The following is a 19,910-nucleotide window of genomic DNA, read 5'->3' as shown; positions in this document are numbered from 1 at the left end:
TTACTTCTCTTATTTCTTCTTTCTGGCAAGAGCTGATTATATAATAGGCTGCAACACATTCTTATTAAATTCTATTTAACTTTTTCTGAGACAAGAGTCTATGGAAAAAATGCTTATATATGTGCATTTTTTCTCCTATATGGTATGTATTTTCTTAGAGATACATGTATTTATCCTTAGTCAGTTTGCTAGATGACTTTCTTATAGAATTTATCAGGAGATATAATCCATAGGAACCCTGATTTTTATGCTAAAACTCATTTCCAAATGCTTATTTTGTAGTTTTAAATTTATAGATTGGAATCAGAAAGCCTGGCTAATAGACAAAGAAAAAAAAAGTATTTTCACTGCTTCACAGGTTATCCAACATACACAAACAACTAAACAAACATAAAGTAAAAGTTCTATACATTGTTTCTTAGATGAAAAGAGAGTACAAGCTGGGTTGAAGAAAAAAATGAGGGATTCCAGATATTGAACCGTGTAAAGAAAACTATAAGGTTAGAAATTAAAATGGTATGCATATTAAAGGCAATTAACTACTTATTAATTTATTGAGCACTTACTATGTGCCAGTTATAAGTAATATTTACATTGTTGAGGTTTTGGGATAGAATACATGGAAGACGTTAGAAGCTAGATTCTAGATTCTAGCACTACAATTGTTGAGTTTACAAAGTAATAATGTTTTTGCTCTTAGGAGAAGTTTTGTATTCTTGAATTGGTTCGTGGTATTGATTTTAGGAAACTTTTACATTTCTTTTGGGACACAGTGCAATATCCATCTGTTTATTTAGATGTTTGCTTGAAGGGGGTTTAATGTAGGCAGAGATGATGCTCTTCCCCCCCCCCCATAAACCACAGTTTGCAGGGTATTTGTCCTATTTTTTTAATTGTGTTTTTAATTTTGCAAATGTGCCCAGAGGCATTAAGTAATGGTAGCGTATTTATAAATTAAAATATAAATAAATAATTTTGGAAAGCAATAACAGCTGGCAAATATTTTTTCAAGTGAGTTGTTTGTAAGGAAAGAAACAGTTCTGTAAGCATGATCAAACAAACCGTACCAGTTCGCAGAAGAATAGATTGTGCAGAAAGAGCCTCTTAACAAAATTCTAAACTTTTTGAAAACCTTAAGAGAATAAGTGTATCCCTTAAAGGAAGGTGTGGAGCGCTAGGGTATGTCTAGGGCTGGTGGTGGGGGTGAGGCCTAAGGGGGCTAGATACATTGTGAGGATAAATATTCATGGTGAGTGTAAGGGAGACCCTGCTTCTTATTAAACTTATATACTCACTGGATTCTGGGTATTAAAGAGTTAATAGTAACCCTGTTATTGTACTTCTGATCAGCTACTACCACCTGGGGCTGATCAAAGGTGAGGCACAGGAAGTCCCAAGGGCCATACTAATGGGATCCATTTCAGATTTTCTTGAATCAGGAAAGTGCTGGGACTCGCATCCCTGAAGAGACAATGCAGTCAGTCATTTGTGCCTTAGAGAGAGGCAGGATTTTAAAAACCTACTGCCATGGCCATGATTTTACAGCATTTATTTGAGGAAAGCAGAATCTCTCACAGAAATCAGTTGGTAGAGACTCCATATTTCAAAGATACTCTTCTGAGAAATTAACATTTAGTACACAACAAACCTAGGAAAAGAATCTTATGGGATCCCTACGAGAGTTATGTGGGCTACACTAGCAAAGAGGTAATTCCCTTTGCCCTTGGGGTTGGGGCTTGTTCCCAGTTTCTTGGTGAGGAACCCCAAGACTGAAGACTGAAACAAAACCCAGTAACAGCAAGGTCATATCAGGCACACATTTAATCTAGTTGGATTCCAGAATATTGATGAAAAAACAAGAGGAAAGATGAAAATTTAAATAGTGCCCAGTGTCAGCTCGCCATTGTATTCAATAAACTTAAGCCCACAGGCAATGAACGGAGTCAGTCAAATCAGCAATAATCATTGCTAGTTTTAAGCCTATTCTTAAAAGTGAGAAAGATGTGAAGGATTTCCCTGATTGATGGCAAAGAAACCAAACATCTGCCAGGCAAATGGGTGGTCCAAGCCTTCTAGGAAGAACTTTGATAATTAACTGAGGCCTAAGGAAGAGTTAGATGAACTGGCAAAGCCATCTATGGAAGATGGAACAATGACAATGAACAGGAAGGGCCAATAGAAAAGAATCTTCGTTAATTGGCCAAAATATTCTAAGCAGAGAAATTGTTGAGTGACAGATTCTAAATGTAATATCTCTGTATACTGAATATTACAATAAGCATGAAATGCTTTTTTTGTGAGCATATTTATACATAGGTTGTATATACAAAACCATGTATATGCCTGACATGCTAACATTAAAAACTAACCTCTTCATATCATGCTATTCCATTCTTTCCTTTTCTGGAGTGCATCTGAGTCAGATCCCAGAAATCCCAAGTTAGTTGGGGGAGAGGTAAAATCTTGTGTTATGCAGGTGGGGATATAAGCCTGTATATGGAGTTTTTTCCATTATTATAATTTGATTTGTGTTCACAGATTGATAAGGCTTAGAAAAATTCAAATCATGTAAGATGTAGAGTAAAAATCATGACGTTTTCGGGCACCTGGGTGGCTCAGTTGGTTAAGCGACTGCCTTCGGCTCAGGTCATGATCCTGGAGTCCCGGGATCGAGTCCCGCATCGGGCTCCCTGCTCAGCAGGGAGTCTGCTTCTCCCTCTGACCCTCCCCCCCTCTCATGTGCTTTCTCTCTCTCTCTCTCTCAAATAAATAAATAAAATCTTTAAAAAAAAAAAAAAAATCATGACGTTTTCATTAAAGAGTCTGGATCAAATTATTTCCAATAAGTCCTTTTGTTGACTTTTATAAAGTTCTGGAATAAGAAGCCCCCCTTTTATTCTGTATTTCTTTTAATAGACACCTGGTTTAAGGGGATTTTACTTACATTACCATTAGATTCAAGAGTTTGACACCCAGATTACAGTAATTTGGGTAAGGAGTCCCCTTTTGAAGAATTTATTCTTTATAATGTCGATTTAAAATATCACTGTGTTATAGTATGAATTTAAATAGCAATAAATACTATCTTTCATTTCAGAGCACTCTATCTGTGGTGTATTATGTGCTTTCATATGCATTCTAATTTCAGTTCCACAAATATTTATACTGTGACTAATGTGATTGAGTCCTGAAGATAGGTAGCAAAGTTGAAAAAAGGTGAATTAATCAGTTCCCCATCTTCAAGAAACCCCTGGTCTTTTAAGATAAATTTACATTTAAGGGAATAATTATGACAGGGAATATGCACTAGTAGCTATAAAGACATGGTACAGAAATAATACAGAAAAAAAAGTAATCTTATTGGGAGAAAACAGAGTCAGGGAAACCTTCCCAGAAGAGGTGGACCCCAAGAAGGACTTCAGAGATAACCAAAGAGGGAAAAGCTATTCTGAGAAGAGGATATGCAAATGAGTACAAGCATGAACTAGCATGCTGTGTTTGGGTAATATTTGAGTATTAAAGTGTGTGTGTGTGTTTAAAGGAGGCCAGAGAGACAGAGAGACAAACAGGGTCTTAATTACAAGAGACCTTTTAATTTTTTTGCCAGGATTTATTTTGTAGATTATGGAAAGTCATTTAAAGTAATTAGTCTGGAGAGAGATGTGTTCAAATTTGCTCTGTAAATAGAGCATACTACACACATTGCTTTTTAACCTGCTTTTTAAAATAAACAATATGGTGAGGATAGCTTCCACATTAGTAAATTTGCATCTGTAGCAGTAATTAAAATGGTAGCATTGTATTCCATGGGTAATTCCACTATTTAATTAATCAATCCATTATGTTAGACAATTAAGATATTGGAGAGTTAAGTTTTTGAAAACAATAGGGTTCAGTTTAGAACATATGTTTTGATTGAGATGCCTATAATACAGTCAAGTGGGAATATCCAGAAGGTGCTTGAATATATAGATGTGGAGGTTGGGAGCAAGATCTGAGAACATGGGCATAAATTTTGGAGTCACTAGTAGATTGATTAGCTAAAGCAAGCAGAGGGGATTTTATGGCCAAGGAAAAGTAAATGCACAATTTAAAAAAGAGTAAAGGGGATAGGCCCTTTGGAAACATAAATTTTTAAGCAGTAGGTTGGAGAATAAGATTAAGAAGGAAAAGTTAGAGAGGTAGGAAAAAATCCAGAGAGTATGATGTCAGGGAATCTAGGAGGAAGAAGAGAGTTGATTCTCATAACAACTTTTGGAGAGATGAGACTGGGTCCTACCATTATTCTCATTCCACAGAGGCCAAAGGTCTTGCCAAGGCTAACATAATTGTAATGATAGAACTGAATTGCTGATCTTGATTATCTAGCCCCAATTTTAATGGAGTCAGCACCAGATTTTATGACTCAGGTAATTAAAGAAGAGTATAAAAGAATATCAAAATACGCTCCAGAAGCTAAAATTAAGATGGAATCTGTAGGAGATATAATATGTAGAAAAAGAACATGTTCTTAAATTATAGCAGGCAAAGGATATCCCAAAATAGGCTGGGAGAGAAAGATGATAAAAATGTCTTTAAAATGTTAAGTCTCAAATTTAAGAACATGGTGGATGAGATGATCAGAGAAACACTACCTAGTACAGCTGATACTTTTAAACAAGATAGACTGAAAACAAACATAAAAACAAGTTTCTAAAAAAATTTGTTTTGAAATAATTTGAAATTTACAGAAAAGTCACAAAAATTGTACAGAGAGTTAATGTATATCATTCCACCCAGCTTCCTCTAGCTTCCTCTAATCTTAACAACTTACAAAACCATAGAATAGTGAAGAAACCAGGAAATTAATATTGGTACATTTCTACTAACTAAACTACAGACTTTTCTAAAGTTCACCAGTTTTTTTCCTTATTGCCACATTTCTGTTCCAGGATCCAATCAAGGATCCCACAATACATTTTGTTGTTGTGTATCATTAGTGTCTTGCAGTCTTTGGCATTTCCTCATTCTTTTCTTGCCTTTCATGGCCTTGATACTTTTAACGAGAATTAATTGGTTATTCTGTACACTGTTTCCCGAATTGAATTTGTATATTTTTTCATGATTAGATTGAAATTGTGTGTTTTAGGCAAGAATACTATAGAAGTAATGTGATGTTCTCATTGCATACTAATGGGGGTGTGTATGTAATGTAGATATTTTATTATTGGTGGTATTAACTTTGACCACTTGATTATGGTGGTATTTGCTCATTTATTTCACCATAAAGTGAGTAGGTTTCCCTTTCTAACTGATAAATATTTGAAGGAGATAATTATTTCTTATTGAATTATAATGGACATACAATTTTATATTAGTTTCAGGTGTACAATGTAGTGATTTGATATTTTTATACATTATGAAAAAATCATCATAAGTCTAGCTATCATCTGTCACCATACAAAGTTATTATGATATTATTGACTGTATTCCCTATGCTGTATATCACATTCCTGTGACTTATTTATTTTATAACTGGGAGTTTGTACCTCTAAATTCCCTTTACCTGTTTCACCCATTCCTCTACCCCCTACGCCTCTACCAACACCAGTTTGTTCTCTGTATCTATGGTTTGTTCCGTTTTTTAGATTTCACATGTAAGTGAAATCATATGGTACTTGTTTTTCTCTGTCTGACTTACTTCACTTAGCACAATACCCTTTAGGTCCATCCATGTTGTCTTAAATGGCTTGATTTCATTCTTTTTTATGGCTCAGTAATATTTCATAGTGTGTGTGTGTGTGTGTGTGTGTATGTGTGTGTTTGTGTGTCTGTGTATACAGACAGACAAATACACACACCATAACTTCTTTATCCATTCGTCTATCGATGGACACTTAAGTTGCTTCCATATCTTGGCTATTGTAAATAATGCTGCAATGAACATAGGGGTATATGTATCTTTTCAAATTAGTGTTTTTGTTGTCTTCAGATAAATAACAGAAGTGGAACTGCTGAAATTAAAGTCGACTAGTAGATCTTGCTTGCAACAATTATTACTGTGGTGTTTGCTAACATTGATTTTCTCTCATTTATTCTACATTTATTAATTGGTATTCCTCTGTAAGGAAGAGTTTTCCTTTATCCCCCATATATTTTTTCAATTATTTTCATATTAGTATAAACTCAGATATGAATATTCATTTAATTCAATGGATTATAATTTGATACTATCAATATTTACTTTGTTATTCAGATTGTGTTTTTTTAAAGATTTATTTATGAGAGAAAGAGGAAGAGAGCGTGTGCACACACACAAGAGTTGGGGGGGAAGGCGCAGAGGGAGAGGGAGACAAGGAGATCCCCGCAGAGCAGGGAGCTCTATGCAGGGCTTTATTCCAGGGCCCCGAGATCATGACCTGAGCTGAAATCAAGAGTTGGACACTGAACTGACTGAGCCACCCAGGTGCCCCAGTTATTCAAATTGTTTTAGCTTTGTCCTTTGGGGGTGCCATCTGCTTGGCTACTTGTGTCAAACAGTCATTAAAAAAATATGTAGATAGTGTTATATCAGTAAAGAGGGTTTAATAAGCAAACAAAAAGCTATTTTTTTCCTGAGGATATATGTTAATATTTATTGGTCTAGTAACTTTCTTTTACTGGGACATGTGCATTGGGAAAAGTAGACAAATCTTGAGGTTTTCAGCAGAGTGAAGACTGAATAGACAACCTGCTTAAAGTTTTTCTTACAAATAACATGTCCAATGAAAGAACTAGGAGAAACTCTTACAGAGCAAAATAGTGGAATAGCATGTCAATCTTGGACTTGGATCCTGGTAGAGTAAAAAAAAAAGAAAGTTAGAAAGTCTTCCTTGGGAATTCCTAACTAGAACTTACACTATTGGGGTTTGGAATTCAGATTCACACTTTCTACAGTTTATGTGGAAGAGCAAAAGGCTTAGAATAGACAAGACATTCCTGAAAAAGAATCAGTTGGTAAAGTTTCCTTTACTAGATATCAGTGATATCAAGACATATTATAAACCATCCTATGTAGGATAATGTGGTTTTGGCAATGTAACAGACAAACAGATGTCTGAATAGAATAGAAACCAGAAACTGACATATTCATATATGGAAAACTGATATAAACAGAGCTAACATGGAAGATCAATAGCAAAAGGATTTAATAAGATGATATCAAGATAATTGGTTATCCACCAAGGGAAAAATATAATAAGATAGTCCTACCTCCCACCACATATAAAAAACAATTATCATTGTGTCAAAACTTTAACGGCAAAGGAAAAACTTTAAAACTTTTGAAGATAATATAGAAAGCTATCTTGATGAGCTTGGGATAGGAGACAATTTTTAAAAAACTTAGGGCAAATCATAAAAGAATTTGACTACACTAAAAATAAGTCTTCAGATTTATTTTTCATCAAAAGATACCAAAAAGAGTATGATTATATAAACCATAAATTGGAAGGAATTACTTGCAACATATATTGCTAAAACTTATTAGTACCCAGAGTATATAAAGGATCCGATGATTCAATGATAAAAGGACAAACAATCCAATAAGAAATGAACAAAAGTTCATTTCTAAGTATAAATAAATAAATAAATAAATAAATAAATAAATAAAAGTATACTTCTAAAAGTATAAATACACAAATGAGCATTTCACAGAAGAGGAAACATTATTGCCCGATAAATATATTAAAAAAGCACAAGTGCACTAGTGATAAAAAATGAAGATGTAAACCACAATGAGGCAATACCATTTCAACCTCACCCAAGTGGCAGATATGAAGTCTGACAATGCCAAATTCATCCTTTGTGCAGGGGTCAGGGTCTTGGTGATAAAATTAAGCTCGAATTCCAGATTTGCTACTTATCATTGGTCTTTGATAAGTCGTTCAAACTCTAGCTTAAGTTCCCTCACCTAAAAAATGCAGAATATAATTTCTTTGCAGAGTTGTGAGGAGCAAAGCTAATGCACTACAAGCATCTGACATAGAGTTTGGCAAAGAGCAAGGGATCATAGATGATGGCTGCCAAAACTGAGATAAATTGGGGTGGTAGCCCTAGAATATACTGTTTTTACCAAAGTTGTACTCGACATAATTATTTTAGAGTGAATGTTTTAGGGTTTTAAACATCATTCTTCAAAGTTAGTAACAGCAACAACAGCAGCAGCAACAACAATAATAGCATCAGGAACAATAATTAATCGAGGGCTTACTATGTGCCTGGTACTGAGTTTCATGTTTCATATTCATTATTCCATGCAATCTTTATGTTTACTTTGTAAAGTAGTATTATTTTTTTCCATTTCATGGTTGAGGAAATTGAAACTGAAAGAGGTTACTTAATTAACTTGCCCAAGGTCACACACACATAGCTAGTCATTTGTAGTCCTGGGAGTGGAACACAGGTCTCTCTGGCTTGACTATAATTCTCTAATGCAGACAGTTCCTCTTCAGCAGACAGATACAGAAACAGAACTTTTGACTTATAAGCAATTTTCACAATCAGTGGCATCAAGATTAATTTATGTGCATAATAGTGTGATGAACCAATGCCAGTATTTAAAAAAAAAGTGGGGTGTGTGTGAAGAATTTCAGAGTTTCTGGCAGTGAGCTGTTAGGATTTCCAGCCTAATCTTTTGTCAGGGTGTTGCTATTTTTGACAGAAATGAAGAAAAGAAAAAAGGGAGAATTTGGAGTCAAAACCAGGTGACCTGAACAGTTCTCTTTATGTCATTTGAACTTCCACCTGCCCACCCTGAGGAACTCTACACTCTAACTCACTAAGAATAATTACAATATCTCTCAGAATGAAATAGGGTGCTAAAATTCATGATATACTCATATGCAAAACTTTTTAAAAAGTCAATTTTCCCCCTTTTAACTCCAAATTAAACCAACCAAAATCATGCCTTTCAACCCCTGTGTTAACACTGGGCTTCCCAAAAACCCAGACATGATTCTCAGAGTGAGACAGGATCTAATAGTATTGTGGTGAACTCTGTCTCTTGTTGTGCAAGACCTCAGCAAAATGATTGTTCAACATGTTCTGGTGTCAATGTTGAGAAACTCATTGTCTCTTTAGGAAACTTCATCTATCTTCAAAGAGTTCTCGTTAACAGCAACAAAAACAATGATAATCCTTATTTTTTAGTGAGAGTTTATGATGTGCCAAGTACTGTGCCAACTGTACTACATAAATTGTCTCATTCATCCTCATAATAACCTCTGGGACATAGATGCTATTACTATCTCTAATTTACAGATTAAGATATGGAAGTTTTGATCCATTTATCATAATTTTAGCATGTGCAGACTAAACTCTAATTCACTTGGCAACACTTAGACATTAGAAAATAGCACAGAACACTCGGAGTTAAACTTCAGCTCCTTTGGATTAAGCTTTTTTATGTTTAATTGGTTTTCTACATTCCACCACTGTAGAAAATGTGGAATCGGGGGCATCTGATTGAAGGGAAGAAGGATAAGAAGAGAACACCTTTATTTCTTCATACTTAAAACTTGACATTCTAGGGCCTTTCTGCATTCTCTCACATGTAGTCTTTATTGTTCCATTCCCCCCCCCCTTTTTTTTAAAGATGCAAGGTTGGATTTATAGGACAGAAGAAACTCTTTCTCTGTGTTCTTCCACAAGTTTTCTAGGTCATTATTTGCAAAAAGTCTAAGGATGGTACATTTCTAAATTATTTTAGAACTGTCTATAGGTAATGCAAATACATAGCATATCATTCAAAACAGAAAAGGGACAAAATAATTATCATGATATACATCAGCAAGATGGAGGAATTCACAAAGTCAATCGATGTTTGTTTTTCTCTAATGAATTTTTGGGTGTCCTTTGCAATAAGCCTGTGTTAAATTTTGTTTCTATATGCATGTAAAATTATTTGTTCTTATAATAATTTACTTATAATTTGGATCGTGTCCAAAAAATTCAACTTTTCTTAAGGCAACAATTACTTTTAATCCACCAATTATCATCGCAACCTTATAATTAGTACTTTTGTTGTAAGATTAGACATTTATGAGTCCGTAATTTTAAATCCTCAAGACGTAAAAGATGGTTAGAAACTTAAAGTTTTAGAATATTTTAGCCTTCACTTTTTTCCTTGAAATCACAAACACTGCACCTTACATACATACAAACTGGGCGAATTGTAGTCTTATAGTCAGATATTTAACCTAAGCTATATGAAATGACTAAATTTGTCATTTTGTAGAAATCATACATGAAGAAGCAACATTTTGTATTGCTTAGGGTTTATACAGCTTTGTCATATCTAGGAAAAGGGAAAACCACTTAATGGTGGAATGATCATGTCCATCTTCCAACATACAACTATATGTCACCGAGGACTGATTAATGTTAGCCCACACTAAAGCTGTTCTGGTAAAGGCAAACTGTCTCCAATAAAGAAAGAGAAAGCCCTTTAGGCAGATGGCCAATTTAAGAATAAAAATTAGCCTACAGTCTTCATTTATACTATCTGAAGGCATAAATGAGAACTTATTTTAACCAAAAAAACTGTGATGTATTTTTAGTATCTTGCATGGTGTTTGAATGGATTTTACACTTTCAATTGAATCAGAACTAAGTTAAATTCCCAACACTACTATCATCTCTTCACAATTACTTGTCTTGAGTCTACCTGTCAGAATATTCTCCTCCCTTGCAAGATACACAATAATCTCATTTAAAATCATAGAGTTCTATGACACTAAAACAGCTGACACCGTTTCTTGCTGCTTGCTATTGTAGTACTATTCCTGAATGATTGCTTATCAATAGCAGTATCACTGTGTTATGTGACTAGATTTCTGAACAAACACTTAAATTTGTTTTCGGATCACTCTTTTCTTTTGGAAAGTTGTGATCTATATATGCATTATTTCCAATTTCCAGTAGGATCAGCTTTTATGACAAAATAACAACAACAAAACAAAACTCCCAAGTCCTTTGCAGGTCTCCAGAATCCCACCTACTCCCATTTCTACTAACCTCTACTATTTATCTGGCTTCTCAGTGAGTGTAGCCATGAATTAATTCATCTTAAAGTACTGTGTTTTGGTTTGATTTAACAGAAACATACTGCTTGTAAGTTACCTTAAGAAGGGAAAAGATAAGAAAATTTTAGACTACATAGTTGATTATCTAATCTATTTCTCACAATATTATATATAACGTGGTATTAAAAAATACTATTACAAATAAAAGGTAGAAGAGACAAGATCTGTTGCAACAAATCTGTGAATTTCATTTTCATGAATGGGACTACTTCAGCTTTTTAAGATGGCACTGTGTTTGAAAAACTTGAAATAATTGACATTTAAAGTTAAGAAATTTCTTCTTGCCAAGTTCTGAAAAATACTATTTCTTGAAGACTCAAAAATCTGCAACACTGAACCTATAGTTGTATACAGCAACATTAACTGGACTTGAATATGACCACTCCCTTCAGCAGGGCTTCGGTACGCTGACCAGATGGCCAGTGTGGTCACAACAGTCCTGGTTTATGCATATTTTCCTGGTTATTTCTTAATAGCGCCCATTTTCATGAGCAAGTTTGAGAGATAAATCATATGGTCATTGTAGTTAGTGGTCTCTAGTTCTCTGTAATTCATACAACAATCCTTTTATCTTATAATTGGCCTCCTTCACTCACCATCAGCCTGAGATTTGTGAGCATTTAAATGTGTTATTACTGCTCTAGTATCCCTCATCTAGTTCACATATGTAGAAATACACAACTAACGCCTACTTAATGATGGATAGAAACTTTTGTTGTACTTTTCCCCTTTAGTATTACCTTCTGTTTGCTTCCTCTTACACAGTATGATCTTAACTAAAGTAATTTCCTGTGTGACGTCATCTATTTTTTGCCTTATAGAGCTTCACTATAGGAGGGATGATACTATCACCATAACTTAACTACTATGTGCACACTCTCATATTTATCTTTTAACCAGGGTTGTACTAACAATTTCATGTAATATCTCCTTACTGCTGCAGCTAAATGGTTCTTAACCACAAACTCAAAACTGGCTAGTTTAATTTGCAAACCCTGAACTGGTGCTTGGTATGTGCCAAACTCTGTGGAAGTCATTGAGCATACAGAAATAAAGACATACCATTCATATTATCAAGAGTTATTAGTTGTCTTCACAAAATAGTCTTTACTTTTGTTTGTTTAATATCTCTACATATTTTTTCTTATCTTACCATCTTTCTTATGAAGGTAGTGCCAAATGTGTGTGTGCGTGTGTGTGTGTGTGCGTGTGTGTGTGTGTGTGTGAGTGCTGCGAGGGAAGATAGATTCAAGCAAAGACATTCTACTTCAACACATATACTTTTATGTGCATAGAAACAAAGAGATGTTAAAGACCTAGGCTACTTGCTATTTCAGGTAAGACCTCACAAGTTGGCTGTTTCTTGGGGAGTTATAGCAATTTCAGTTTAGATTTGTGGTCTGAAAATGTGTTTTCATCAATTTAACCAGTGCCAATTGTCTGCTCAAGGATGACCAGCATCCCTGCGAGCCTAAACCAAAATAATATATCCTTATTTTTATCCAGTTTTCTACCATCTATATATTCTTGCTCTCTCTGCTGGTAGGTAGGATGTTACTAAAGGAATATTGACCCATAAAATAAAAGGACCTGCTCATTATTGTAAAGCTGACTGATACCTTCCATTCAACAACAAGTCATAGCATTTGCTCTAGTCTCTCTGGTTGGGAATCCTGGTTTTTATGAGGCTGTCCTGGAAATCTTTTCTGACCTATTTACTAGGTATTCCTTCCTGGGTAGAGCTGGTTAGGCTTCAAAAACCTTAGATGGCCCAATTTCTAGTTCCTGGTTATAAATACTCTAACGTGAATCAGAAAGAGGTGATTCACTTCACTGCAAATCATGGTTTTAAGACTTCCTAAGTCACATAGTAATGACATTCTTTTGTATTTGTAAGTGCCTTTCAATTTCAGAAACATGACTACTTGGCATTCTAGAGGAAATAACTTTGAGGTGTTGGCTTTTCCGGTGAGTTTTAATATAATATCCTTGTAAGAGGCCTGAACCAAACTACCCAAATCTCCAAGAAAGTAACTGAGAAACATGAATGTTCTATATATTGATTTGCATGTATTGTTTTACATTACAAGTCTAATAGCTAAGGGACACTATAATATTCATGTTCATTCTTTCCCTTGGGGAAGCCATAATAACTAATACTGTATATTGAGGACTATAATTGCCAGGGAAGCCAAGGTGAAAAACTCTTGTATCCGAAATTAATTGTATCTGCTTCTCTGTTGGAAAGTCCGTGCCTGCATAACCAACAATTATCAGGGTCTTCCTCAAGGAAATGTCAGGTCAGTCACTATATGGTATTAAGCAGATACACTTATTTCACTGCAGGGATATACACATCAAGGACAATGGATATTCAGTTCCAACTTTACATGGTAAATACTGACAAATTCCTAATTTTTAAGTTCTTATTGTTTGTTTTAGGGCCCATAAAGAATTTTTGTCACAACTTTAACTCACACAGTCACGCTTGATACAATTAAGTTATAGTCGGTGATAATGCTGGCAACCTGGCTCTCCCCGAACCAAAAAAGCTTGGCTTTGTAGCATTTGCCAATTTCCATAGTGTAAATTCCCCCAGCATTGCTAAGTTCTCCTCTGTTTTAACAACTGGCTTTCCCCGAATACCAGAATATTAACAACTGGCTTTCCAGAGTCTACACAAGCCAATCCCAGCACCCCACTAGCAGTCTTTTACTAGTTGCAATCTAGTTCTGAAGTTGCATCTAGCCTTCTCCTAGTGATTTTTTGATTAAATTCAGAAGACACATTAATAAAGAACCTTTTAGAAAACACTGTTTTACAGATAGTGGTATCTGTTTACATTGGACCTATTAGCTTCATTTGTAGCTAGGGACTTTTAAAAAGTATGGGACTGAAGGAAGCTTACCATCACCTCTTAAATTCCCTCTCATTCACATGGGAAAAGTATGTGGGCAGAAAGAAAGTCACAGAGACACCTTAGTGGAGAAAATAAAATATAGGAAGAAGTCATAAGTGAGTACATAAGATGGAATACATTAGAGAAAGTATAAAGAAAAATAGAAGGTAAAAAATGAGATTGATACATAAAGACCATTATAATTTTTAAAAATGCACATTAACACACAGGTAAATAGATGTGGCATAATGGTTGTTTGACTGCAAAGTGAGTGTAGCTGGAATTAATTCTGCCTTCCATATCCATCATTTAATTCAGTTTTGGTAACTCTCAGGACCATCTTATATAGAATTCATGTTGATTTCATGGTAATAATTTTATGGAACCATTTTATTATCCATTTAAATTCCTTAAACTTTGATTTCCAAGAAAGTGCTATTTGCAAAGGTTCTAAAGACAGTAACTACCTGCAACCTAGGCTTCTCATCCCTATTACTGCAGATATTTCCCTAGGCCTTAGGAATTGTGCTTGGAGTTAGGTGAAGAAATCACTCACATTTTCTTGCTAAATTCCTGGGATACTAAAGTGGACAAGTAAGAAACAGCAGCTATTCATTGGGAGATGAGGAAAATTCATTGAGAGATTCATCAAAGGGAAGGGAAGTCCAATATGATGAGCTTGACTCAGGAAGAAAAAAAGCCTTGGTTGTCATAGGTGAGAAGGGATTCTTAGTGTAACATTGAGGCTGTTGCACAATTCTTGCAATTTTTTTTTGCTGTAAGTATAAGTTCTGGGGATGAAAATATAAAAAGCTGCTTCACTAGGTTTTTTTGAAACATATTGGGGTCTAGGAGGCAATATATTAGGACAGCTCTAACAACCCTTGATGTTATAACTGATGCCATCTCCTTTAGAAAGAGCTCCTGACGTCTTTTTCATGTGGTTGGATTTCATTTCCAGAACTCAAGAAAGAGAGGGTCACAGAATTGTGTCATTACAACCAAGACCAGGCTCGAGAGCGAGAGGTCAAGTTCATTTCTAAACTTCCCTGGAATTTTTCCCATCATAATCAGTGACCTCATGGCTGGAAAGTTTGAATTTTACTAAGAGCTATGAACACAGAATGGCTTTAATGAAAGAAAAAGGTAGTCAATAATTGTTGGTTTGACGTTTATAAGACAATAATTCTGGTAAAATCATACTCCATGAGAGAAATGGAAAGTTCTGTTATGCTATTACCAGAAGCTGAGAATAAAATTAATTTAACTCGAAATAAATCTTCACAAAATTTATAACAAACATACCGGGCAGCTTCTGAATATCTCTCCAGACATCTAAACACTGTTGCCTGGCGAAGATGATTTCGGAAATAAGCTGGGTTTAAAACAATGCTCCTGTAAAAACAGCAAAGAAATGCAAATGTTATTAGGTTTTTAAGTCAATTACTGGAAGTGTATAGGAATGAAGTAACATGTATTCAATTTTATGGACTATATATTTTAAAAGGTACTAATGAATGAAACACTTTTCTTCCTGTAATTGTCAGTTAAGACAAATAAACAAGCATTATTGAAAAACTAATGAAGTTTGCATGATAAAAGAATTTGATTTATAGCACTGAATATTTTTCACAAATATGACAGTGACAGAAAATTGAATCCAACTTATATTACATATAAGACACGATGTTATTTTATTTGCTTATGTTAATAAATCAGGCAAAAATCAGAGGTTATTTATGGTGTGTACTTAGAATGAAGGATGAGGTTATTGGCTATTTAATTTCACTTAAAAGAAAGGAACTGAAATTTGGGTGACATGGTCATTTGCACTCAATAATTAGGTTCTTAGTGGAATGAAAGGGACCTGTACCATTGGTTAAGGACTCTGGTCTTGACCTTGCCACTTTTGGTTAGGCCTTACGCATTTTGGATTTCATTTCTTCTTTATTGAAATTACCGGGCTTGGCTTGAGGATAAACTGATCTATCTATCCTTATTTGTTGATTCTTCCATCATCTAAGTTTGGAGTCTCAATTCATGCCCAGATGAAAAGATGATCATTCCCTAGCTGTCCTCTCGCCTAGAGAGAAACTGGTAGACATTTCCCTTCTTTGATTCATCGAGAGCTAGGCACTGTTCAAGGCACTTGATATAATGAGGTGAACTAGACAGATGTAGTCCACGGCTCATCACCGAATGAGGAGATTATTAGTGAAAGTTTGAAATGTAGCTTCTACTAACAGAGTGTATTATGTTACTGATGTGGGATACAGAATGTTACAGAACCAATACAATATTATGAAGCAAACTTCTTGTGAGCCTGTTTTTACAAGTTAATGTGAATCACTTGGAATTAGTTCATTATTGAAGTAAGTGGTTTTTAATCTTTTTTTTGAGAAGTTCATAGAGCTTTTTGAGAATCAGATGTAAGCTATGTACTTCTGCCCAGAAAAATGCACTCAAACATAATTGCCTAAATTTAGGGAATTCATGTGATCCCTGAAGCCTAGTCATGTCCAGATTACAAAACATGCCAACAAAAATAATTCCATTCCCAGAACCATTGCTTATAGAAAGAATAAAGTAGAAAAGGAACATCTCTCTGGCCCATGCAGAATCATAGAATTATATGATGATGAGATGGATTGATTGAATAATTTAGCTCACTTTAAACACAACTTAACAGAAACCAAAGAGGTTATGGGACCTTTCTAAAATCATACACAACAAATTAGTTGAAGAAAGGTTTCAAGTTTATTGTGTTTCCTATCTCTAGCCACAGTACTTCATATTACACCTATGGCTTTTCCCACGATGATTTCTGATTAAAGGGGCCTATGTTAGTGAAGTTTTATGTTACCCTATGACTAATAATTTGTACAAATGAATACATAAAACCCCCAGAATATACATTCTTTCCTTTGGTGATTTCTGATTAAAATGTTGAAAATTTAAAAACTATTGCATGAGTTCCATATCAATACTGTACTACTAATATTTTATATTAATTCAGAAAAAAGTATGTTTATATGTCTTATCCTTGTAAAAGTAATTTTGTAAAAGTAGATCAGAGGGAATAAGAGCAGAACTCTGTCAAGGGTTTAGGTCTTCTGACTGACTAGAATTTTTCTTTCACATTATAGCTAATTCTTCCCTCTATCTTTGTAATCATTCATTCACTTGTGCAATCTTACTAAGTGCCTGCAAATGTGATGGGACAAAATCCTTACTGCATGGATGTTTCTAGCCTTTGACATCTCTTTGCCCATGATGTAGTATTCTGGCATTGCTGAGCTGTTCTCTAAGAATCTTGCTTTGTCAGACAAGTCCTTTTTTTTTCCCCCAGACAAGTTCTATTGACAAAAATGCAAAAGACTGGAGAGAAGGATGGAGTGTGGTGGACAGGAGGAGTAGTGAGAGAAAGGTTTAGTAGAAGAGGGAGGAGGGAAATGAAGAGTCATCAAAATAGTTTGGAATGTAGGTGAAGGAGATTTTCACTGGTAGTGAGGGTTGATGAGGTAAACCTGGGAGCTGTTTCAGTGTGACTTTTAAAAAGGATAGATGAATAAAATTGCTTGTAATTACAAGTCCTCTTTCTGGTGTTGAAGAAATGCAAGTAGAGCACATGAGCTTAGAAATCACGATTGCTAGACTGGAATAGTTTCTTTTAAACATAATATAACCCTACATGGTACCATGCGAGTCACAGCTTTATCTGAGGGACCCAAAGAAGACCTGGACCCAGTCTACTCTGAGAGGTGGAGGTATAATCATAAAAGAATGTTTAGAAATTTGAGATGAGCTATTATATTTGGGAACTTATTATTTTTTGGCTCTCATAATTATTGCAGCATTTACTGTGTGCTTATGATATGCCTTATTAGATATTTGGCAAAGAAATGCTAGCGGTGATTATGAAGCCTAGTTTTTACACATTTAGTAATTTATTTGATGCTTTCTAAAATGACATACCCTTTTAAAGATGTATTTTATGTGCATACAACTTGTAAAGGAAATGATGATTTAGCCTTTAAAAGTTCTTAGTCATTTATCATTTGATGCCATTTGGGGAGCTGTAGGAGGCAGTGTAGGACCAAAATGGACAATCAGATGGGGGCTAGAGTGAAAAAAGAAACAAACAAACAAAAGCCCCAGCAACCCTACAATTATAATCAGAGAGAGAAGAACTCTGTGCTGACGGTTCTGATTTTATCACAGAGGAAATAACTCTGATTTAGCTATGTTGATAGGGCTTTTGGTAAAGAAAAAAAAAAAGATCATGTTAAAGAGAATAGCTAAATTACAGAACTCATTGAATTTTTGTCAGAAGAATGGAGATAGTGTTAGTAACAAGCCATGATTGCTCATTCAATTGACTGGCACTATTCAAACAGAATGAGATCACGTAAAATAATAAATATTGTAATAGATACAAGTTTATTTTCTTTATCAATTTGTTAGCTGTGATATATCTTATGCTTGTTATGATTTGCATTTGTGTTTTAAAACTTATCTTTTATATTAAAGTTCACATAATTTGATATGTGTGCATGCATGCATGTGCACTTGTTTTATTAAGTCCTAAGGTCATAATGCTGTTGTAAGGCCAGAATATAAGTCTATTCTGGTGATTATTTGAAGTGTCTCAATTCACTTGTCAAATAGTTTATTTTTCTCTCAGTGATTGATATGCCACTTCCATTATATATAAGTTTATATGCACAGTTGGATCCATGGCTGGACTTTGTATCCCACACTTTTAATCTGTCTGTTTCTATACAGAACAAATTGTTTTAATTATTGTCACTTTAAAATACATCTTAATTTCTGGAAGAGAAGAACTGCCTAATGCCCTCTTTGTGAAAAAAACTTGTTATCTGGCATGTTTATTCTTCCTGATGAACTTTATAAACCTCATCTTTTAAAGTTACAGAGAGCAGCATTTGGTGGTTTCCATTATGTTAAGATAAAAGCATTAGAATAATTTTAGTTAGACATTTTTATAACGTTGTCTTCCCATCCAGGGATGTGACATTTCTCTTCTTCACTCAAATATTTTTTTGTCTCCCAGTAATTTTTTAACCTTCTTTCTACTTTTTAAAAACAGAGGTTTCACTAATTTCTTATTAATTCTTAAGTTTTAATATTTTACACGAAAGTTATACACGAGAATATACATATATATGTATATATGTGTGAATGTGTATGTATGTATGCATATATATGTGTATATATATATGTGTGTGTATATATATATATATATATATATATATATATATATACACACAAACCTTACTACTCAAAACATGATCAGCAGCACCTGAGAGCTCATTAGAAATATAAAATCTTGATTCCCACCTCAAACCTGCTCAATCTGCATTTTAACAAAACCCCCAGGTGAATTGTATGCATCTTAAAGTTTGAAAGCATTGCATATATTCATAGTAGGAAAGGGATTTTTCCCATTATTTCCTAACTTCTAATTGTTAGCATTTACATATGCATTTTTTTAAAAGATTTTATTTATTTACTTGTTAGAGAGAGTGAGAAAGAGCACAAGCAGGGGGAGCAGCAGGCAGAGGGAGAAGCAGGTTCCCTGCTGAGCAAAGAGCCTGATGTGGGACTGGATCCCAAGACTCTGGGATCATGACCTGAGCTAAAGGCAGACGCTTAACCGACTGAGCCACCCAGGCACCCATTTACATGTGTATTTTAAAAATACTTATTTTTGTATCCTTTTGACTTAATATTGCAATAATTTAGTTTTATTCACATCATCTGCAAATAATGATGGTTGGTACTGCTTTTCAATATTTACATCTTTTTTCTTCTCTTACTGCATAGGCTACAATATTTTTTAAAGGAATTTAAGTAAGTGAGATAATCTAGGGGTGATTTAATATTTC

At 34.6% G+C, this 19,910-nt stretch overlaps 1 protein-coding gene across 1 annotated transcript in view; it reads right to left on the bottom strand.

The window, feature by feature from the left end:
- The window catches only part of SPATA16 (spermatogenesis associated 16), a 227,036-nt gene that overhangs the window by 98,483 nt on the left and 108,643 nt on the right, over positions 1-19,910 (bottom strand). The window contains exon 4 of the mRNA XM_036075653.2: positions 15,307-15,396. Coding sequence (XP_035931546.1) covers positions 15,307-15,396 — 90 coding nt within the window. The remainder of the gene's footprint in view (positions 1-15,306; positions 15,397-19,910) is intronic.

This window comes from Halichoerus grypus, chromosome 1, assembly GCF_964656455.1.
Source record: "Halichoerus grypus chromosome 1, mHalGry1.hap1.1, whole genome shotgun sequence".
NCBI lineage: Eukaryota > Metazoa > Chordata > Mammalia > Carnivora > Phocidae > Halichoerus > Halichoerus grypus.
This window is presented reverse-complemented; position numbering and strand designations above follow the sequence as displayed.